Raw genomic sequence first — 24,025 nt, 5'->3', positions numbered from 1 at the left:
ATGAGTTCTGCATCGAATGGGCGCAAAAACCGCCCCAGATCCGCCGGGAACATCTTCCAGATCGGCAAGCCTCCTCACCGAGACCCACAGAGGAGGGAGAGCACCGAAAGTACCCGCAAAGCCCAGCGCGCCGTGGCCGACTGCAGAATGGTAGGTTTGCGACACGTCAATGCCTGCATGGTGCCTCTAATAAGGAGTGCTGTGTTATTATCCCAACCTTTCTTTGTTCTAGGACGATCGACTATCCCGTGCATGCAGGATGCACAGGCGACAGCTGTTAATAGCTGCAAAAAAAAGAAAGAAAGACCGGTCTGGGAGCCTAAAAATAGCTATATGCATTTGCATTGCTTTGTCGGCAGTGAAGCCAAACAGATCATCCCGACGTGCAGATTGACTGTGTGATTTGCATTTGGAGTGTGGAAAGCTGCAGGTGATTTGGGCTGATTCCAAAATTGCCCGAACTGCAAGATTATCCACGGAGGTGTTCGTGATCGTGGCACATATATGTCTTGTGTTTTGACAGATGCTGGCAGGATTGATCATATGTGTAGCCCTGCTTCACCCTTTCATACACCAGTGAACGTCATGGAGCCTCGATGCTCGCACACAGGAGTGCAGCAGGATGCAGGAGTTGCACAAAATGAACGAAATATTGGTGCCCCCAATCTCAAGCTCTGAGCTTGTGCAAACAACCAAACTTAGCATAATGGGACCCCCGTCAATAAAAAAAAAAAAATCAATTCATTCATCACGCTCTCTGACTTTCCTGACTATTTTAATGGCAATGCTTCACTTTTTTTGCTTAATCACATGTTTCTCTCAGAGACGAATGAGCTTTTGTGGCCGCATATGTGCAAGGTTGCAATTTTTGAAATACTACTTCTATTGTAGCACACCACCATGCACCTGCACTGGCACAGTATTTGTCCCCTGTGTGAACAAAAAAAGAACAGTGAGGCTGGATATAGTGCTGCTCAGCATTTCCTTCTTGCCTGACACGTTTTCACGTTGACAAGTCAATATGCAGGCCAAGGATAAAGGCAATTCTACTGCAATGACCAGAGCGGGAGGGAGCCACATTCAAGCAAAAGTTGTTTGTTGTATTTGTGTGCTGCTAACTTGACAAGGTCATGCGGGAATAACTTATTTTATTGTGATTTCTTTCATCATCTCATTGTAACACAGATCGTCCAGGAGTTCAATACACTTGTGGCTCTGTACCGTGAACTGGTCATCTCCATTGGCGAAATCACTGTCGACTGTCCTTCCTTACGGGCCGAAATGCTGAAGACCCGAATTAAAGGCTGCGAAATGGCGAGGGCGGCACACCACAGTCTCTCCTTGATATCGGGGTGAGTTGGCACAGACGCTGTCCGTGGTGCTGAAAACGAGTGCCTCGCAAAGAGCTCTCCACGGCGCCGACAGTGGAAACCGCACCAAATGGGGCGCTCTGCAGCGCTGCTGCGCCTGAAGTTGTAAAATAGCTAATTTTACCAAAGTACATCTCTAATTTGCATAAGCATCCCCATTTTTAGGCACATGCACACTTAAGCCTGACTCCTCTACACTTCAAAGAAATCCTCCAAGTGTCTGCATACTCCATTAGAGTGAAACTAGTGAGTTTGAAGTGGGGAGAGAGTTTTGGGAAAACAGAACAAAAAAAATGTTTTTAAAAAACATCGTGTCTCTTAATTGCTAGAGGGGCAGCGTTACCAGGAAGCAATCACAGCAGCATACTGTAAATGACCACTTCCCATTAGCTGGGCCTAAAACGTTAATGCAATCCCATAAAGTGGGATGCTTCCCCAGGACTAATATCTGAGATAATAGTATCAATAATGTGGAGCCAATGACTTATGCATTGTTGCTTTTAGTGTATTATGAGAGTGGCCCTGTGTGTGTGTGTGTGTGTGTGTGTGTGTGTGTGTGTGTGTGTATTTTGTGTCTCTGTCATTGTCATTTGAACATTTAGATCCTAGTACGCAACTTTGGATGTCAACAGTGGATGTTGTTATTTATTAGAGTGCAGAGTGTTTGGTTTTTCTTTCATCTAAAACAAATGATACCATCATGTAACAGTCAATGCAGAGTGATTCGATTTTATGTTGTTTCACTGTTCACTGAATCAGATACTATTTTCATGCTAAAATATATTACAGGTGGTATGTTTATGATAGAAGTTTTGTTTTAAGATAGGGGGCGGAAGCAGATATGATAGGAGCCTGACATGTCAGTTGACTTGGCCTGCACCCTCCATTGAGCACATCTACTCCACATTGGTGCCAGTGGAAGAAGGGCAAAGTGAGGCATGGGATTTGAAGGTCCTCAGTGAGGCTAAGATGCCAGCTGACATGGCACCCTCAAACTTACTTAAATAACAATCGGACAGACCGAAGCCAGTGGTGAGAGAGAATTGGAGGATGTCTGCAGTGCTAACTGCTTGCCAAAGCCTGGACGCTGTTGGAACAATAACAGCATCAGATTTACTCTAGCTATAGCCCATATTCCTTCTTATAACTGGCATACACATTTGTTGGAGACCTGTGAAATCACTGCATGTTTAAAATGTGTTAGGCTGAGCTCTCTTCTGCTCTGTAACCTATTTCCTGGCTCAATAATTAATCCACTTGCTGTATCTTACAGTGATTTAAGAATGCATATCCTTCACTGTCTGTTACATGCATGACAAACTCTATCCTTTTAAAGTGTGGGGGCTTTGAACCTCATGTGCGTGACACACTCATACGGTTAGCCAGTAAACATGTCTGCTGCATGTTTCCTGTCATGCAGAGGCATGAATCATACAACATCCACTGAACAGGCGCATCTCTTTATTACAAGGATTTAATAACATCTTGTTTAGATCTTTGGAGAAACAGTGCAGTTTACCGTTCTTTTTCCAACATATGGCTCGTAAATATACAGCTAGATACAGTTATATCTGTCTCGCCAAGACAACAAGTAATATCCATTATAGTCCTGTGCTTGAATTTCCTGCTGCTGCTGCTATAGACTTAGAGATGGTGCAGCAGCTTTAGAGAGGACTCTAAGTTCCACTGATAACAGCTTCAAAACCAGTCATGATCATCACCAACACATACTCTAAACCTCCTTCTCTAAAAGCTCTCCAGGCCATTTCAAATGTCCGTCTCCCCTACTAGAGACGCAGAGCTTGAATTAGACAGTGCTGGTCATTCCCCTTTAATCAAATAAAGCCAGTGTGTCTGAATGGTTTGAGTGATGCAGGGCCTCTCCGATGTGCAAGAGGAAAGCTGATAAGCAGGATAGCGTTGATGACAGCTGTGCTTTAGTGACAATACTGTAGAAGGCAGCACTGTGACAAAACAAGGACGGGAAGGAGAAGCTTGCCGTTGGAAGAGGGGAACGCAACAGCATGATTTGTGTGAGAAATATTTGTACCAGGTGCAAGTTTCACGCCTTTTATCGCTGTCACTTCTCCCATGTGATATCACACCCACTGAATATCACCTGCTGTAGTTTCCCCTTGAACACCAGATTTATATGGTTGTGAAGCTACCGTGGTGTCTCATAAAAGCTAGTGATCAGCTCTGGGTAAACAAAGAAACACTCAGATGGGGTTTTTGTGTTTGAACTTCTTCAATGCATTTTATTTATACATTCTCGGACGGTTAAACAAACTCAATCAAGACAAATGCAGTCAGTAGCAATTTTGACCATGTCTGCTGTTGACATAAAGCAACAGAAACCTGTCAAAAGAAGCAGACAAAACTGTCAGTACTACCAGGGTTGTTTTTTATATTTGTTAAAGGGTAAAATATTTCAAAATAAAAGCATGTAGGGATATTTGACGTGTGGTTGGCTGTTTTTGACATAGAAGCTGAAAATTGAAAATACTAAAGTTGGATGTCCATTTGTTTTTGCCATCCTATCTACACATGTAAGTGATGATATTCATCAAACACATACTGCGCTCATGCTTCGGCAACTCAAAGAACAAAAACCTTTCTCGACAAGACAAAATCAACTCATCAATTAATCATGTCATTAACATATACAGGGTCAGTCTGATACTTAAGGAATAATCAAGTTTGGTAAATCTGACTTTTTTTACTTTACTATTTCCTGTAGTATTGTTTACTATTTTTGGGACAGTGTCTTGCCTTTTTTTATGTTGATGCATGCAGTTAGGAAGTTAAGCTATTAAACTGTGCACAGAGACAAATGATTTTTTTTTCTCCTTTCTGAAGGAGCTAAAAAAAAATTCCAAAACAGAACTATAATTTGAATTTGCATCCATAAAGCAGGTCATTGTATGCAGAGTTTACTTGCTAGTAACCTCGCTGTGATCCAACTATGTGCCATTTCAGGCCGGAGGACGGGGAGATCCACCCTGAGATCTGTAGGCTCTTCATCCAGCTGCAGTGCTGTCTGGAGATGTACATCACTGAGATGCTCAAATCCGTCTGCTTGCTGGGCTCCCTGCAGCTCCACAGGAAAGGTTAATACACAAATAACCCTCATGGCACAGCTTTTAACTTCATAATAGAGTTTGTGTGCATATACCCATGTGTGCTAGTTTATATACAGCGTGCTTTGTTTCTCCTTTTTCAAATCACATTTGAAATTTTTCAAAATGTATGCACAGATGTAATTATTCCTTGGCAGCTTTCTGCCATATTTTTATTCAGTATATATGTGAACAAATATAAACCAGTACTTTTGTGCCTGTTTACAATGATCATGTGATCTGATGGGTAATTCTAGGTCAGCACTTTCCATGTTTTTTGGTTTTAATGTGTGTAGTGGTGACACATGTTTATGGTAGCTGCTCTCTGCGTGCGTTAGGTAAAGACTACTGTGGGCCTCCCGGGGTTGACAGTAAGACCGAGGAGAGCTCAGACATCCCCATCCTGGAGGACACCTCCTCCTCCCCCACTGACTGTCCTCAGCTCTGCTGGCTGGTGGCCAATGACATAGAAAACATAGAAAAGTATGTAGACAAAAAGTGTGTTGTGGTGTGTGTTGTTTCCTTCTGTGTGTGTGTGTGTGTGTGTGTGTGTGTGTGTGCGTACGCAAAGTACACAAGTGAGTATTTTTCTCAGTCACTGCCACGTTACAGTGACACTTTACATGACTGTAAAGGTTACAGATACATTAACATTTTGCATTAGAACATTCATTCTGCTATTTACATTATGAACAGCCAATGCTTTTTTTAAGATACACATAACGTAGTTAAAACACTTTATCTAATTGCACCACAGCTCAAATGTTCCTCTTTTAACCTCACTAATAATGCAATAGTTGATCATTTACAGCTAGATTTGTTGAATATTTGTTTTCATGAAGATGTAATCGCATAACAATATGTGCATTGAGGGAAATTCAAAGTTCACGTTTTTTTTCTTATAGGACTATAAAAACATGACAATTACCAGATATTTGTGTTACAAAGAGCTATGCCAACTTACATTATTGGCAACCTACAATATATGCAATTACTGTACTTGACAGAGAAGACAAAAATATAATGTAATGCAAGGTCTGTGGTTGTTTTTGATAATTTGGACATTTTATAAAACTACAGAATCACAGTATTTGGGATGTTGCACCATAGTAGACTGTTTGCAAACTACTTGAAAAATACTTCACATACTTGGGTGGTATCTAATAGTCACAGACCGTACTGTGCTTTGTCAGAGTGTTTATTATATCAGGTGCTGAAATTATACAGTATACATTTTACTATACAAATTACCTTAGTTTTAAGATACATGTATAAATGATTCTGCCAAAATGAGTGGGTATTTGCTGTGCCTGAGTGTGTGTGTGTGTGTGTGTGTGTGTGTGTGTGTGTGTGTGTGTGTGTATGTGTGTGTATGAAGATATACTACACGATAGATTATACAGGTACACTACATAAAAGGGCTTATTTGTGTTATTGCAGGGATATGAGGGAGATGAAGAACCTTCTCAGTAAACTCAGGGAGACAATGCCTTTACCATTGAAGAACCAAGGTAAGATAGAAACTGAACACTGTCCTTACCTTCACCCTCTTACACGCACATCTCCACACACACCTCAACCCCAGGGAGCAGGGACACTTTTTAGAAGATTCATTTTGATGAAGAGTGATTGTGGCAAGACAAAACACAGTGTCATAGCTTAAACTAGCAAAAGTGTCTGACTTGGCAGTGGTCTGTGTGTGTTCTCGTGCCTAGATGACAGCAGTTTGCTGAACCTGACTCCCTACCCACTGGTCCGACAGAGGAAGAGGCGGTTCTTTGGGCTCTGTTGCCTGGTAACCAGCTAAGGGCCCCGCCTTCCTGGGTAGGAGGCGGCAACAAAGACACCATTACCCACTGTCCTTCACCACTTGTGTCTCCCACCAATCTATTACTGCCATTTTCAAATAAATTGTCTCTTTCTCTTTTTTTTAAAGGCTGCCCATTTTATAATTTTATTTTGTAATACAAATAAGAATTGTAACTGCAATGTAATGAAAACAAAAGTCATGAACATATATTTTAAGATATTTTGCAACAAATTTTCCCTTTTTTGGTAACTGAAGTCAGATATCTGCTCGTCCAGTGTAAAAGAGAATGAGAGGTCATTTGAAATAATGTCAATGTTCAATTACTTCCATGAACCTGAGTGTATGAAATGAGGATTCATGTTAAAAAAAGGGAATATAATTGTCCGTTTTTGTCAGAAATAATGTGATAACTTATTAATAGACGCCATCCAAATATTTGAGGATGGCACTTACAAAGGCAAAGTTATACATTTGTCCGTCTAAGCTGAGATGACAGGTTTGTGCAGAGTAAGTTTGTTGTGTATTACAGTCTCTGTTTTCTGTTTCTTGCTGTTTTTTCTTCTTATTGTACTTAATTTAGTCTTCCATAAACCAAGAACCTGTACCCAACTTTAACTTTCCAGCTTCAAAATGGAATATATGATACAATACTCAAAAAGAAAACTTCTTTGCACACAATATCTATCTATAAATTGAGACATTAGACTTGTATATACACATACTCTTTACGCAATGCTCTCTGAATTGTTTTCAAAGTTGAAGCTGGTTAGCAAAGAATCAGTTGGTTGGTATAAGCAGGTAGGGTCTCCCACTGTCCGAGGCACTCAGTGCAGACGGAGGGCAGGCAGCATGAGTCTTGCTTATTAATGATAGTGGTCAATGTTTAGGGCACGGTGAAGGTACAGTAGTCAAAGCTGAAATAGGTCATTTTACATTGTTAATAAAACTTTTGTTATTGAAACTAATCAACTAGTCTCTGTAATTTTCTTGCATGTAATCCACTGAAATGTCCACTGGGTGGAGACAAACTATCAAAAAAGACAAACTTGAAAGTTTGGGTGTTTGGGATCTTGTAAAAATCTGTCAAAATGACTTAATTTAATGGATTCGTTGCACTTTAGGTGATCATCAAAGGCCAATGTGTAATAATTCATATTTTGGGAAGAACATCCAACATTTACTGTATGCCATTTTGGTATTTTTTCTGTTCCACTATGGATTTGTAGAGTAAACACTTCTATCTGGGAGGGTTAGGGGGGGACAAAGATGGATGGAGATACAGAGAGAGAGAGGGAGGGAAAAGCCAGATAATCTTTCATTAAGTCCATAACAAGCAGCTTTTGTTTATATTTACCGAGGTTTGGAGAAATAGAGTCAAAAAGAGAAAGATTATACTGCCAGACAGGATCCAGCTGGTCACCTACTTTTGCTGCAGGATTTAAGTATATTTTTCAGTTTCCTCAGCATGCAATGACCAGTGGCTGACATGCTTTCTTTCATGAATCCTCATCAACCCAAAAATTGTACATACATTATTTAGACATGCTGGTTAGGTGAATTTAAAACTCTAAACTGCCTACAGACGTGAATGTGAGCTTGATTGCATACAATTATAGTTTTATATGTAAAACTGTTAGAATATGGATACTGTATATTTTCGCTGTCCAGTGGAAACCACGTATCTCCAAATTTGGTAATTTTGCAGCTAAAGTGAAGGATTAAGCGTTCCTTTGTGGATTAAGAAAATGCACCTACTTTCTAAGCTAAATAAACCACTTAAAAAACGTTGTCACAAACCTGAAAACAAGGCTGTTTTTCTTAGCTCATGAAAAGTTTTTGACTTTTTGGAGATACATGATTTTCACAGGACAGCGATACACAAGAGTTGAGGAAAATGCCAGTAGCTTCCTTACAATATAATGAAAGCATAATGACCTCAGTAGATTCACATCTTCCATCAGAAAAGTTACAAATTAAAAGGAAAACCTGAATAAATGAAGTTCAGAGACTTGAATAGTTTATGCTAAGGTGCATTGAAGCTGTTCTGGCTGCTTTTGGTGGCCCAACACCTTCCTAATGTTGTTTTTTCCCCCCTCTGTATATTTATAATATAAGTTGCTTGGAATTAATGTGGTTTAGCACTCATGGGGAGTGATAGCCTGCCTTTATATGCCTGAATATTCTTCCTCTCACCCCAAAAAAGCTCTCGAGCACTTCTAGCACCTTCCTCTCACCCACTAGCCTTTGTGTACAACGACGCACATCTGCCGATAATAAGCATTTTGGTGTGATGAGGAGACATTAAGTAGCTGGTGTCTTCACACTGTTTCACGGGCAGGTTCATACACACACATGGACTCACGCCGTGAGAGGGCAGCGAGCCAGAGGCAGGAATAGGCTGTCAGTCGGGGTTTTGCTTGGCAGACTGAGCGCTATCTGGTCTAGAAAGCACAGGACATCTTTTGAAGTAGACCATATCAGTATTAGTATCAGCATTATCTCGAGGGACATTTGAGAAACTATTTTCTTCAAAACCAAGACCTACTATGCAGTGTATTGTGTATGCAACTCAAACAGTAACATATTAAGAAATCAGAGAAATTCAGCATGGCTGGCGTTTTGCTGTTTATTCCTTGTATTAATACAGTTTTACATTTTAGTTTTTTATATGCATAACATTGCAATTTTACATGGTGTTGAAGCAGTGACACTTGTTACAATACTAATTCACTGGAAAAGAGGAGATTAATGTGTGAATGAAAGTGGAGATAGAAGTTCACAAGGTCAAACCCTCCTCCTGCATCCTCAGGAAGCGCAAGGCAGGATACTGACAACTGACACAGTTTCTCCTCTACATCGCTGTAGTCCTGCTTCACACTCGCTCATGGTCTGAGTCACTGCATTCTCCCCAACACGGACACACACATTTATTCCTGGGGTCAAGCAATCTGAAGAGTCCCTACAACGACACTCATTGGTTTGATCTGAAAGAATGGAGTGAAGACAAATGAGACGACTCGAAATAGCAAATACTGTATGTTATTATGGGTTGTTTATAACCTTGGACGTCCTTACCGTCACAGGTCTCCCACATGTGACAGTTGGTGCAGCCTGTTGTGCTGCGCTCCGGCCACTTGCAGGTGCTGTCTTCTGCTATCGTGTAGTTCTTCCCCATACACTGCAGTGCGTGCATTTTGCACACATTCAGAGGGACTGATTTGTCACTCACAGGAATAGTGGCACACATCTCCAAAGACGAACTGGTGACAAAGAACAAAAGTCATCATCAAACACAGTAACCACACAAACAAAAAAATCACAAAAATTCACATTAAAAAAAGGATGATTAGTAAACATACCTGCACTCAAAAGGCAATTTGCAAATACATTTTCCTCTGGAAGACTTCTCCCACGGTTTACATTGCACCGAGGGAAAGGTGAGTTGTGGTGTATTGACTGTGGGATACATAGAAATCATTCTTCCACATTGCTAACTGATTAATATCCATGTATGCAATGATAAAAAAAAAAATACAGTATATGGAACAGTGGAGCATGAGAATACTCATATAGAGTACATTATACTAAAGAACCCAGAAGTTTACCTGGGCTGCATTTGATGTCCACTGGGTCTGGTGAAAGGTGCAGACTGGGGTCACATATGATTGTTGCTTCTCCTAGTAGTTGTCTACCCGTTGGACAAGACAATGTGATGGTCTCCCCTATGTCATAAGTCACCTTTAAAGGAGAGGCTATGACATCATCAGCGAGGGACCCAATCTGGCACCTTGAGACTGGGAGAAAAGTTGGACTTCAAAAAAGTCGTGCTGTAATTCATTGTGATCGTAAATGTTAAACTTTGATTGTACGGACTCACTTTTGCACTGTCCAGGGCGGCCAGACCAGGTTTGACCAACAGTGCACTCTAGGATGCTGAGACCAACAAGATAGTAACCTTCAGAGCAGGTGTACTCAACCCTACTACCCACAAGGTAAATGTCCTTAGGGTCCTGTGGAGCATGTTGTGACAAAAAGGTGATTAAGTTCCATTTTTCAGTACAGAAACCTCTTAGGAAGGAACGAAAATATGAATAACAAACAACACGCCCCTGAGGCAGGCTCATTTCACTCTACAGGAGACACATTCAACATTTGATTTCATAGCCCCTATAATGCAAAATACCTCTTTAAAGCTCTGAATGTAAATATCAATCATCTATGGAGCACATACACAAAACATCTGGTGCCTGTTTTTCCATGTTGGGTCTCAAATGCGCTTTAGAGGCTACATTATTAGATTCACCAAATTACATAATTTTCTCCATATTAATAAATGGGTGTGTATTCTTTGGTAAATTGACTGACTGATGTAGAGACAAAGTAAATTATATGAGGAGTAACACTGTACTGTGGTCTTCTGGGAAATACTGACCCAATACTGTAAAAAGTTGCTATTAGTGTGATTATAATAATTAGTCAATTATATGCAATAATTATTGTACAGTAAATCTAAGTTTGGCTTTCATCTTTACCCGGACGAGGCCATTAATTAGAGCAGGCGGGGTTCCACACTTCTGAATAGGTGGCAGAGTTTGGTCAAAGCACTGAGGCTCCATGGTTCTATAGAAAAATTGTTAAAAATAACATGTTGTATAACTGCATATTGATGAAAATCAGAGTGAAAATTCCTGTATATTGTATTCAAACAATGAATGCTGGTGCCTGTTGTTACAAAATTCATAGTTCAAAATAAAACTTCAACTCGCTCTGACTTTAAGTATTGCAGATCTTCGTCTTCACAGACAGACGTCTCCCTGGGTTCTCCGATACAGTGTTGTCCCCCATTCTGAGGAGTGGGATTGGAGCAGGTGCGACTTCTTGACCTTCGACCCCCAGAGCACGCTGACCAGGCAGACCAGCAGGCCCAACTGCCTTGAATCACTCCTTAATGAGGAAAAACAGAAAGGAAAGTGAAGAATATATTATAGTCATTCACTTCGGTACTGTATTCAGCCTGGTAAAAGCAAATACCACTGTCATATCTGTCTGCTCAATACAACACCATAGCTAGCATTCAGTTAGCTTAGCTGAGCATGAAGCCTGGAAACATTGGGAAACAGCTACCCTGGCCCTTGTTTAATTAACATGTTTTTGTTTAATCTGTACAAAAACTGAAGAGTAAAAATGTGTTTTTGTGGTTTTATCAGGTGCTATGTGCCAGAATATTTCTTGGTTGCCTGGAAACCTCACAGTGATGACGGGAAGTTCAGGAAGTTACTCCAAGTGTCATTTTTACACTTTGGTTTTTGCATGGATAAAACAAATGAGATATACCATGTTTATAATTGAGCTTTAGACGTGTTGTTAAGCAGATTTGTTACTTTTGGACAGAGCTGTTTCTCTCTGTTTCCAGTCTATATGCTAGGCTAAGCTAGCTAGCTGCTGGCAATAGCTTTATATTTAGGCCACTGTACAGACATGAGAGTGATATCAGCCTTCACATCTAACTCTCTGCACGAAAGTGAAAAAGGAATCATTTGACATTTTTGGAAATAGTCTTAAACATATCAAACCTGCTTCACCAAGACCAAACTGACTGCAGTATTAAAGAACCTGTCTGAAATGTAACACCCACCATGCTGACCCTCCAATTCAGTTCCCTCCTCACAGGCCAGTCCTGATGTACCAGGCTTACAGATGCATTTGCATTCATCTCCATCCATGACAACCATGCCATTGTTGCTGCAGGGCCGGCAGTGGCAGCTGTCGCTTTCACTAAGGTACTGGTCTATAGCCCTGCGAAGGTAGATCTTCTTTACCCCGGCACACTGAACCTCCTTCACCAGCTCTGACAGCGGCCTCAGCTACCGAAACAAGAGTTGGGGTAAGACAGTCAAACTGAAGAGAGATGGAAGGTTGTATTATTTGATAAGATTATACACTATAATGCATATAAAGTAAATCCAACATCACACTTTTAAAGTGTTTTTTATAAGATCACACTTTTAAAATTCAAAGAGCTTATTTTACTTTCCCTCACCTTTTGTTTTACGACCTCTGGAAATGATTGAACTGACTCAGCCCAGTTTGAGTACATTTCCCAGTTCTTGTCTGCATTAGCAGGCTGCATGTTCACTAGTTGATGTTCGATGCCTCCTCCACGGACTTTCACAACCAATGATTGTGCGCGCCTTTCATAATCTATTTCAAAAAGGTTTTCAGAGATGATGGATGACGGAAAGATTCAGAATTTCAAGTGCTTTTATAGGCCGGCATGTTTGTTGGATTAACATCAAAATTGTACCTCTGCTTGATGACTGTTCACGTTCATCATGCTGGCAGTCCTCGTGGATGAAGGGGAATATAAAAATCCAGCGTTTAGTCCTTGTACATTCATCATACTTATAGGTTTCGCTGACTTGAAAGCAGCAGAAAGGAAAAAGACAAACAAAATCACTTCCAGAAATTAACAGCAGGTTTGAGACAACACTTTATGGATGGAGCGCTAATTTGACCAACCTGATCTTTGGCTTTTAAAAAACTACTAATACTTCTAATTACTTAAAATACTTAATGCTTAAAGTTCTGCGTGATTGTGTAAAAAGTGGTCATGTTGCATTTAAAAAAATATTTAAATAGATTTTCTGATGCACTTTTCAAAAGAGCAACTGTAATTTAATTATACAGTAGGTTATTTGCTTTTATGAAATGTGTATCGGGGACATACATTGATTTTGGCATTTCTAAATGCATTTGGAAATTCCTGGAAGATGCATTTTCTTTGCTACATACATAATACATAATACTTAATACTTACAGGAGACTATTTACTATTCATTTAAGAAATATAAATGTGAATCACCATGCATGTGTGGTAAAAGGTACTTTGTTACCTACATAATCCATGATGAATATTAAGTTTCTCGAAAACATGACAAGCTGAATCTGTCGGCTGCCTGCTGCCTAGCGTCACTATTCTTTGATTTAGGTCTGCCATAAAGTTGCTGATGATTTATGAATCCTCACACATATATCTTTCAGTTTGGTCATCAATGCTGGCGATGATCTTTAAGGAGCCTCCAAGGGTTCCCTCAGACAGGTAGTGCGTTCCAAACCTCTCCAGAACCTTCCTGTAGGCAGCGTAGTCGTAGACTGATGGCAGTTTGGCCAGTGCCTTCCACAACTCATCGGATACTGGGAGGTACTGGGGAGAGTTGCTCTGGAACTGAGCTAGCTCTATGTCATTCTTTAAAACCAAAAGCTTCTTGGTCTGGAAAATGTAAATAAATCACTGAGTAAATTTAATTTCATAGTTTGATTTTCCTTTTCAAAATAAGGTGGATTGTCACTGGGATTTGCTGTTAATGACACGTTGCCAAAATTTCAAGTACCAACACACCTGAGTCTTGTCACGACTCTCGTGAAAGTCATACTTTCGTTCTCCTGTCGAGGTCCCGGTCACTTCCTGTCTGTTGACAATGTCTTTTGCATAGTGCCATTCACTGGTGTAGAGCTCGTCACTGAAGTCATTCTGCACTTTAACCTGAGAACAGTACAGGTTTAACAATGTCTGGTATTTCACATAATTAAGAAACATAGAATGCCCAACTGATTCAGCAAAGTAGCTTTAAATCCACAATAAATGTTGACAAAATGAAATAAGTGTGCACAAAAAATGCTCTAAACTGAGACGTTAATGTCTTTAAAGGGTACTCTGTGGAGTTTTTGACCACTAGTGGTGCTGTAGAGTAATGCCTTGCCAGCGAGCTTTCCAGCATTCACAAAAGGACCTACATACACACCACAAGACCGTCCTCACCAATCAACAGAATTGGTTAAAACACTTAAAATGAACTGTGACAAGCAACTTCTCTAAGTGGCATGGGCCGACGTAGTATTGCATATCCTCTTCACACCTGAAATAAACATGGAATCTGTATCTGTTTATCCTATCTAAGTAAGGAAAAAGCATGTTAATGCAAGGTGTAAATGCTTGCAGAAAACATTTTGATCAGAATGCGATTGGTTTCATTGTAAATGCAATATGTACGGTGGAACAACATCCTTATGAAAACAATCTGCCCCTGCAAGTTGAAAAGGTCACCTAACTTTATTTGCAATGAAAATATGAATGACATCCATCCATGGCACTGCTTTCTTTGTCTGTCAGACGTGCATAACTGATTTCAATATTGAGATACGATCCCAATGTGGGCAGGATTGAGGTAACGCTTATAAATTCCAGGTGTAAATGCTAAGACCTGTGGATTGGATGTCATTATCATACATTTTTTTCAGATACAGATCACACATAATAACAGGTGTAATTGTGGATGGTTGGGTCAATAAACCGAGTGACTTCGACACCAATAACAAGTCCTGTCTTTGTTTCTCTTGTCCTTGATGGCAAGGTGTCAACCATGGCCACAATCTTAACTTAACCTTAATTAGTTTTAGTTGCCAAAAATGAACCAGATCTTAACCATCGAGGTGGCACATCAGGAAATGCTTGTTTAATTCCACAGACGATGAAAAACTCCACAGGGTAGCTTTACAGCACTACAGTAAGTGACCAATATTAATTGTAATTGTAGGCGTTTCCAGAATGACCAACCATAAAGCTTAACTGGATAGAACTAAGGGGCAGTCTGTAGAGAGCTTTGTGGGAACCGCTGAAGATGGTGCGACACTGGCCCCCAAAGCTCTGGGTGTTGATGACAGCGCCCCTCCACGTCCCTGTCACCACATCAAACCTACAGAAGCAATAAAAGTATCCCACTGCTAAACACATGGTACCTGCGTGTATGTGCTTGTATGTGTGCACAAATGGCAAAAGGCCTACAGTATGTCAAGATTTGTCACTTACCCGCGTCCCAGGAGATTGATGTTAGGTGGTAAAGTTGAGTGCGCACATACATCGTGTTTTTGAGCACCACAGGCACGTTCATCGAGTCCATCTTCCTCACAGTCCTGATCTCCGTTACACACCAGAGACTGGCTAATACACTTCCCTGAGGGCCAAGAGACAGACCGACAGCTCAGTGATAGTTCTTTACTGCTTTATGAGTATGGGAGTGAACAGAGTTTTATTTCTAACCCGATAGACAGCGAAACCTGTCTCCACATCCATCATCTAGAGGGCAGGCTTTTGTGGTTTCACAGTTCCTGTTCTCAAACCGTATTCCATTGCAGGGGTTCCCTCCAAACTGAGAGTAGACAGCCATGGCTCGGCTTCTTGTCTGTTACATACCACAATATTACAAACAAATATAGTAAATAGTGCTAACAAGCAAATAGATTTAAAAATATCGTGTAAAGAACAAACAGAATATTGAGCAGTTTTGCTGGTAAAATGTGTATTTTATCATAATTTTATAAAGTGTTCTTACTACCACTACTACTTACTACTAATTATTACCTAAATAGAGAAGTGCACTAGTCAATACTAGAATTGGTTTCATTTCAAACAAAATTATATGGGTGAGAAACAAGTTAGCTAATGTGTGTATTGATCAATTAATCATACTAACCTGTAATTTGGTGCAGCCGTCACACTCTGACCAATCACCAAAAGGCCCCCACTGGCAATCAACTCTCGCAAAACAAAACCTTGGAAATTAAATTTAAATCAAATAATTCAACTAAAGAAACTAAATCAATTACAGTAAATACAACCAAATAACCATTGCATATTTGTGTCATTTATATTGTTATACTTTTACAGTAATGTTGAAACAGTATAGCAAGAACAGATTTACCCCTTGGGAGTGAGCAGGAATAGCAGCCATGGCAAGACTGCTAAAAAGAGTTGTGCAATGTTCTGAAGAAGTGAAGAAGACAACAGCAAGGGAGAAGTGAAGAAAAGAGAAAAGTAGGAGAGAAGAGAAGAGAAGAGAAGAGAAAAGATGAGATGAGATGAGAAGAGAAGAGAAGAGAAGAGAAGAGAAGAGAAGAGGAGACAAAAAGAGAAGAGAAAATGGGGAAGAAATGGTTTCAGTAGTAAACTGAACACACAAAGTAAATGTAAAAACACTGAAATCAGATCACAGTTATATTCTATATCAAATGTTTTGCAGAAATCTGAAAAATCTACTTGCCTTCATGGTGAGTGAAGAGCAGCAAACAGAAGAGTCTTGAATCGGCTTTGGCGCTGGTTATTTATATTGTTGCAACTTCCGTTCTCGTTTAGGGAGTCAAATTCTTGGGAGAACATTCCCTGGAACTTCATGGGGGGAAATATGTTTGTGGCAACTCCTGCCAAAAAGCTCCAGAGGATTATTCTGAAATCGAAAGCAAAGATTCCTCTTGGAGTGAGAATCTCAGTCAGTTGTAGGCTACTCAGGGGCGCCGTATGAGGGGGAGGGCAGGATGATTCTAAGGGGCCTGAAACACTTTTTTAGAACATTTGGTACATTTATTCAATATTAAATGATTAACCTATCATCATTAATATAATATTATAGGGGTTATAGGGGTTGGGTTAGCAATGTGATGTCTTTTCATGATGCCCAAGATCCCTGGTGGCGCCCCTTGCTGTACTCCAGACTGTCACATTTATTATTGAGCTAATAGACCTTTCTCACAGCAGACACTTTCACCTCATAGCAGGAAAAACACAGGGGAAACTAATTAGTGCTGTGTTCCCTTTAGGTGTGCCACCAATTAAGTAAGCTATAGTGCACGACACCCAGGTCCCTGTGGCACATCTACAGTAACAAGCCTTTTTCCACGGAAGACATTTGTCAAGACGTGTCACAGCACGAAAAGCACAGGTGTAAATAATCAACTTAATGTTTAATGAATTCACCTCCAGCACGTGTCGACCATGTTGGCTTATAACTGTCAGGCTCAACTTTTGCCAAGAAGTGAAAGTGAGATAGCATGAATCATTTGTTTTCTCATTTATTCACTTTGTTAATCATCATGTCCCTTTGTCTCTCTGTTCATGCTTTTGAAATGCCTGTAAGCTGAGGCCTTGTGTGAGGGGCTGTTGGGACATCATGTTAAGTGTAACCAGATGGTCCGGTACACGGTAACATCAGCGCATGCACAGATCATGCTGTCTTCATGGCTTCTTTTTAATTGGTTCCATGTTGTTTAACAGAACACTTCTCTGTTCGGGAAATGCTATAAAAGTGGAATGTATTCTTTCTTCGAGGAGGCCCTCTTCTGGCTTCTTGTGAAAAGGGTTGTCTCCTGTTGTGCAATATATTTTCCTACCTTCAACCCGTCAGTGTTTTGAGTATTATTTCATGTGTGCGTCAATTTCCATCACATGCACAGTTGAATGACAACTGAAAAAAATCGATCTGCTGATGAAGACGGTGTGATGCCAAAAGCCTCAGAGCAAGAGAGTAAGTGGACCTTGAGATGAAATTGCTTCGGTAACCGCTGTTTCCAAGATCAAGAATAAACTGTCAAACTGAAATCTCTAGTTTTACAGACATTTTCAATTTACCTCCCTAAACTCACATAACACGTCAAAACAATGACATTATCTGGGAAGTTAACGTCGTCTTGCCAGATACTGTTGTTGTGCCACATTTTAGTTCCCAACTTATGTTCCTCAGTGACACATAGTACTAACAATTAGTTTTGTCTGAATTACTATTGTCATTTTGAAGTCTCTCTCAGTCACGGCCAAAGTCTAACCCTAACCCTTGTAATGTATGTTACTTGGCAATAAATAGTTTCTAATTCTGATTCTGATTCTGAGAGAGATTTGCTGCAGGAGACACAAAATGAAAACAGTCAACTATGAGTATTGATATGTGATACAGTATAGCAAACACTGGAGGGCAATAGAGATTTGAGAACCATTTCCTCTTCATGGCTGAAATGTGATTCAAGGCTGAGCAAATTTGTGGATATAGTAAGCAAGTAGAGGGGGTTTTACAATGCTTTTGAAGAAAACTGCGACAAGGCGTCTTAGTTTAAAGGACCTATTGGGGCATTGCCAAAGATTGAGCCTGAGTTTAGTTTAGATCAATTAAAATGTTGCTCTTCATGATTTCTCCACATGTTGAGAGAAAGAGAGGCTGGATGATGAAGTCTATGACAATCAGCTGTATGTCTGCAGCCAAACTCGAGATTCTGTGCTATTTAATGAGGAAGTGCTCCCACATTTGTTTGTGAAAATCCACATCTCTGTCTAATTATGGACATACATCTGCTGTCACAGCCAGACAGGCGGCCATACTGTGCATCTCCATCACATACTGGCAGCTCACAAGGGAATACCACTGAGTTTGAGTGTTCGGATGAAATGTCTTATATCAGCCTGCAGGAGAGGTTGTGTTAGTGAGCATTGATTCCTGCCGTCTATCATTTCTAGAAACACACAAGAGACAATTTTGTCCTGCCCACAAATTTAGGATGTCAAATTAATGTACAGCTCAATTTAAAATGAGTTCCAAAAGACAGAAAAGGTTAGTTTCACAACAGTGGCAATGACATTTTGGAAATCACATTTTCTGGTTGTGAACCAAAAGTAGGGGCATAAAATAGAGGAAATTGGGAAACACAAGCTCAAATAAACACTTTGTGCCCACAAGCTCAGCCCTTCATTCACTGAAGAATGAAGCTCTCTGGAGGGAAGCATTTTATTCCATAATCATTTTCCAGATACAGCAATTTTAGAGAAATGCAGAAATTGCATGGCATTTTCTATCTATGATGAGCAAGTGGAAAAGTGGGCTTTCTATCTGACAATACACAGCAGTATACTTTATTATTGCAATCTGCATACATTTTATTTTTATGCAATATCTGTCATATACAAGAAGGTGTCCAAATAACATTATTCTAGGTAGTAATAACTGTTTTTCATAAGAACTGTGAGAAAACTTTTATTTGAGCAGTGTCACCTCAGGTCATAATACAAATTATAGACAATCAAAACTCAACTCATGCATATTTTGTGCGTAATAGGCTGAGATAATGACTACAAATGTGATTTCCTGTATTTCTAAAATGACCGCCCAATGCTAAATGACTCAGCTACTGTACAGCAACAAGCCAAGTCCCAGAACCTCAGGCAAGAATAACAGTTGGCTCAGACAATAGGCCACCAGACCGTACCCTCCATTAGTGCCGCTTCTGTGGGTCTCATGATGTTCAGAAGGCATCTTTGACCGCCATCTGCCCTGGAAGTTTGGTCTGCCAGAGAACGGCAATCTGTGAGGCTCAGACCGAGAGACACTTAGTCAATGAACATGCAGCTTATGTGCTTACTCTCCTCCAGAATAAACCCTATACCACAGGTTTGTTTATGTCTTTAAAGTGATGTGTGTGTCCTGAGAGCCTAGTGGTTATAACGTATGCTGTATGTAACTGCAATGGGTTTGAGTTTCCTGTTGCTGCGTATCATCCCCATTTTTCCTGTTTGTTTTGACTATCTGTCAATCAAGGCGAGTCTCTTTATAAAAAGGTGATACTTCAAACATTTTGGAGTTCATGAACTGTCAAAACTGTGAAGTCACAAATTAACAAAGTGGTGATGATCTGTGATGAACAAGGTCATAAACCACCAGTGGTCAGTTCTGACTGATGGCCCTTTCAGACAGAGTGACACAATTACAACATAAGCTCCGCTCTCTCTGTCTCTCTGTCTCTGTCTCTGTCTCTCTCTCTCTGTCTGTCTCTCTCTCTGTCTCTGTCTCTCTCTCTCTGTCTGTCTCTCTCTCTGCCTCTCTCTCTCTCTCTCTCTCTCTCTCTGTGAGTGTTTCCTGCTGCCTCTCTTTGGCCATTACAATCATTATAATTCCCAGTTTCCCCTCTGTCCCCGATAATGACTCCATCTTTGTTTACTTTTAATAATTAACTGTGTATCCCAGCCTAATTTTGTTTAATTTCATTTGGGGAATAACAATGCTAGTTATTTTATGTTGCTTTCCATGTCTCCCTCACTGTACGATTGTTGTATTGTAGCTTCTGTTGGCAAACAAATTGCCACAGTGTGTCATGTGCCCTCACAAATGGACACAGGAGCAGCTGGTGAAATTACTCTTCCTCCTCCTCCTCCTCACACCCCAAACTTTTCCTGTGCATTTCGTTACTGCCCCTCCTTAAACTGTCTGAATGCCATCATTCATCTCTACCTCCCACACCTCTGCCTCCTCCTCATCTGTGTGTTTGCCTGTGTGTGTGTGTGTGTGTGTGTAACAGAGAAAGACAGACATACACAAACATGCACACACGCAGAAGCACACACTAACATTGTGCATTTTCATTTTCTAATTCCTCCAGTAAATGACTGTTTCAATAAAATCCTAGGACATACATCAATGCATTTCCTTTTTCCTCAGAAAGCATTATTAATGACCAGTCCATTAGAAAATGGAATAAAGCACATTATTAATGCTGCAGAAACCAAATACTAACCCACAGGACAAGAACATTTGACATCTTCACATCATCTGCAAAAGAATCTATTCACAGGAAGTGAATGACTTGTGCCTTTTCCTTTCCTCAACTACTGTAATGTGCAATCAAAGCAGCCAAAGCACTTAATACCCATCCAGTCAGCTTGCCTGTGGTTACCAACTGCTGTTGCACTGGGCAGCTTCCAGAAAAGCATGTGTGCATGCGTGTAACATGATGTTGCTGATAACAACGACTTTGCGCAGTCAATTAACCCCGTGTTAATAAGTGTAAAACAGCATTAATATGAGAACTGGATCATTCGATTCAGTGATTTTTTCAGCTACATGATGACATTGCATGAGTCACTTGACAGAAGGTCAGAATGACTCAAGAAAATACTGATGTTTTTTTTCTACAAGTGAAGACCTCAAACCTGCAGTAGGATGCACACCAAAGCGCACACACAGAGAGACACTCAGCATCTGAGTTATCTCCGTTTCCTCTTCAGGAGCAACACCTGGCTGCAGAATGGCAGATGCTGAATTGCAAAACACAGTCTCAGAAAGTCACCCTGAGTGCCGCTGCCCACCCACCTCCATCCTCATCACCCTGGAAACGGGATGATTTTAGGATGCTCCTCTGCACAGAGAGGGAATAAAATACTGGTATGTTAGCTTAAAAGCTGCAAATCTACTTTAGATACCGCCATTTGGTGATTGAATTAAATTACAATTGTATTATAATGGCTTTAATAATTATTTTGTTTTTTCAATAAAGCAAGTAACCAACCAATCACCACTCAACAAGCCAGAAGCTGGCCATGAAATGATACTTCACTTAGACACTCATTAGGCATAGAAGCTTTATTTGATTGGCCATTTTTCCACTTAGAACAGAGTCAGTTTCATTTGAACAAAAGTTTTTGAGTTTTACAACAGCAAAGGACTTGTTTCCACACCAGAACATAAAGGCAATGACTACAGTTTGGACCAGGGAAGACACAAATGTCCTTACAACACAATTTGCAAGCCTTTTTAAAGTCTGCTCATTTGTGTGGGCTCATTCTTAAAGTGTATGGGGTAGTAAGCAGTGCAACATTTAAAACATAAAATAGAATAAAATTTTGAGATTTGTTTTAAAGGGTAAAAACATTTCCAGCTGAGATGCACTCATGCTCTTAAGAACAATATGCAGAATATAACCGAAGAGGTGCTAAAACCTAATGGACCTTGTTGGTGTACAACAAAAGATATATATGTAGAACTTCTTGGTTCATGCACAAAACTTAAGATATGAAAAAACAAGAAGCAGCATGACAGCTCACTTAAGGTATAAGTTAAGAAATTGTTCAATCAATCAATGACTCTTTGCAATAATTTAAATAATTTACAATTCATCGGCAGTATACTATTTGCAATTACAGTATGTACAAACGTTCCACGATATAAAACATTTTAACATGAAACCACACTGAAGTGAAAGAAGTACTGTTTCCACATTGAAGCATACAATACAAAAATGACTTTCTGGCTGACACTCAGTCACTCGATCACATGAGATTTTTAGAAATGGCACAGTTACTCACAAGACACATACATTCACAAATCCAAAGAGTTGAGTTTCCTGTTTTGGTTTTTACATTACCAAACTAGACAACAATGTCCTTACGGAATACATTCTCTGCAGAAAATGCCACACTGATCATATGGTGTGTGGTTGTTGTAGTATGTGATTTTTTTCATGCATAATGCGTAAAACCTTGCAATAAAAGTATTTCCTGTATTGTTCTGGTTGCCATTTCAAAGTATTTCCCCGTCTTGAATGAAACATTGCAGGGTATAGAAAGAAATGCATTGAACATAAATGAAAATTGAAAGTGTACTAAATGTATTGCACCAGTAGTCATATAGCAGAAATCCGGGGATTCGGAAACATGAAACACCTAATAAAGTAGACACCAAAGAGCTACAGCTAGATCTTAACTAAACATTTATTGTATTATTTTCCAAGTGTCAAAGCACTGCTGTCACATCAAGACCTCCCGACTTGATGAATTACGATGATCACCCTTTTCTGACTTGAAATAAAATGGGTCACTGAGTGAGTGTTAAGCAACTTTATCACCTGTTATTATGAAAGACACAACACCGATGACTCATGTATACTGCACTACAGCAGTAAGTATACACGCACACACAAGGTGAAAGCGTTCAGCAGAGGAAACACAGACGGTGGATACACTCTTGCACCCAGACGTGCTGTATTTTTACACTTGGCTATCACGACTCTGCGCCCACCACAAAATCTAATACATTTGTCGCATTGGATTCCTAACCATTAGGAACGACTAAGATCATCGATTGCATTTCAAGCTTTCCTAAACAAATTGTTTTTTTGTAATATACCTTGCACCTGGTGCTTGTCTTGAAACTTTAAACACACTGACAATGTGAAAATTATTGTTTTGTTTAGATGCACCTGACGAGATTGGTACATTTTTCTCTGCTAGCCAAGCAGCACCCTCGTTCTCTAGTTCTCTATGGTTTTGAATGAGTGAATCAATGGTTTGCCAATGTACAAAGGTGTCTGATCAATGTCCAGGCTACAAGCTGACTTCAGTGGAGACTATTACTGGGAGGAAGCCCCTTGAGAGATTACTGCTGAAGAAACAAATGGTTAATTTCTTGTCTATGTATTGAGTAAACACGTTGTAATAACACTTTTTAAACACACTCTGTGTTCAAGCTGCTCGAGGCGTTTTTCAGAAATACCTGCAGGTGACCTGACCAGGGGTGCATATTGATAGAAAAAAAACTTATCTTGGACAGAATTTCCAAAGAAGACAAACAACTGCTAGCTACGCACACCAGCCTACAATTTGAGTGGTTTAAGTTAAACAGACTTATTTTTTAGAAACACCCTCTGAAAAAACTGTCACTGTCACTAGAATACCAAGAATGATGTACCGATACATTTAGCAGAAAGTTGATATGCTCTGAGGAATCTACCCTTGGCGAAGTGGCGAAAAACGATGCATTTCATCAGTGGAAAAAGCAATTATTTTTTACAGCACAGGAAGTAAAGAAAATCAACATTTCACAAAACTATTTTGATCCCCCAAATAGTAAACAAACAAAACCTCATTCTCTTCGTGCTCCAACCAAACACCAGTGTTTTTCCCTTCATCACATCTCTTCCCTCAACCCCCTCTCGCCATTTGATCTCTCAATTCACTATAGCCCTAAATAAAGTGAAAGGAGCGGTGCAGCTCCCCTTCTGAAATAAATGCCAAAGAGAAAAGAGTGAGAGCACAGAGCAAACCACTGGTGGCTACTGTGCTCCCTGACGCCCTCTGCGGGCTC

General features: G+C 40.1%; 2 protein-coding genes across 3 annotated transcripts; one reads left to right on the top strand and one right to left on the bottom strand.

Annotated features, from left to right (window-relative positions):
- Nucleotides 1–6,296, top strand: rgs7bpa (regulator of G protein signaling 7 binding protein a). Of its 2 annotated transcripts, XM_070904918.1 has the most exons (7): nt 1–150; nt 1,186–1,352; nt 3,568–3,573; nt 4,350–4,480; nt 4,828–4,972; nt 5,930–6,000; nt 6,205–6,296. In XM_070904918.1, the coding sequence occupies exons 1-7, from the start codon at nt 1–3 to the stop codon at nt 6,294–6,296; spliced, it is 762 nt and encodes a 253-aa protein (XP_070761019.1). The 2 variants fall into 2 exon arrangements, with proteins under 2 accessions (XP_070761019.1, XP_070761020.1); XM_070904919.1 differs by lacking the exon at nt 3,568–3,573.
- A 2,604-nt stretch (nt 6,297–8,900) lies between these two features.
- c7a (complement component 7a) lies at nt 8,901–16,402 on the bottom strand. The gene is made up of 18 exons (XM_070903815.1): nt 16,397–16,402; nt 16,058–16,119; nt 15,830–15,908; nt 15,397–15,538; nt 15,166–15,310; nt 14,914–15,052; nt 13,699–13,842; nt 13,326–13,569; nt 12,604–12,717; nt 12,340–12,500; nt 11,935–12,163; nt 11,072–11,243; nt 10,832–10,919; nt 10,177–10,309; nt 9,905–10,093; nt 9,659–9,755; nt 9,375–9,559; nt 8,901–9,283 (listed from the first exon to the last, which is right to left on the bottom strand). The coding sequence occupies exons 1-18, from the start codon at nt 16,400–16,402 to the stop codon at nt 9,105–9,107; spliced, it is 2,508 nt and encodes an 835-aa protein (XP_070759916.1). The 3' UTR covers nt 8,901–9,104.
- Between the last annotated feature and the right edge of the window lie 7,623 nt (nt 16,403–24,025).

Source organism: Enoplosus armatus, chromosome 4 (genome assembly GCF_043641665.1).
Source record: "Enoplosus armatus isolate fEnoArm2 chromosome 4, fEnoArm2.hap1, whole genome shotgun sequence".
In the NCBI taxonomy this organism is placed as follows: domain Eukaryota; kingdom Metazoa; phylum Chordata; class Actinopteri; order Centrarchiformes; family Enoplosidae; genus Enoplosus; species Enoplosus armatus.
Note: the sequence above shows the minus strand (reverse complement) of the source record. Positions and strands in the feature narration are given on the sequence as shown.

Excerpts from the sequence above, each read along its gene's own strand:
- rgs7bpa (XM_070904918.1), top strand. The coding sequence starts at position 1 with ATGAGTTCTGCATCGAATGGGCGCAAAAACCGCCCCAGATCCGCCGGG. Across the intron at positions 151-1,185 it reads CCGTGGCCGACTGCAGAATG|ATCGTCCAGGAGTTCAATAC; the intron begins GTAGGTTTGCGA and ends ATTGTAACACAG. Across the intron at positions 4,481-4,827 it reads CCTGCAGCTCCACAGGAAAG|GTAAAGACTACTGTGGGCCT; the intron begins GTTAATACACAA and ends TGCGTGCGTTAG.
- c7a (XM_070903815.1), bottom strand. Across the intron at positions 12,501-12,603 it reads TGAACAGTCATCAAGCAGAG|ATTATGAAAGGCGCGCACAA; the intron begins GTACAATTTTGA and ends TTTTTGAAATAG. Across the intron at positions 9,560-9,658 it reads AAATTGCCTTTTGAGTGCAG|TTCGTCTTTGGAGATGTGTG; the intron begins GTATGTTTACTA and ends CTTTGTCACCAG.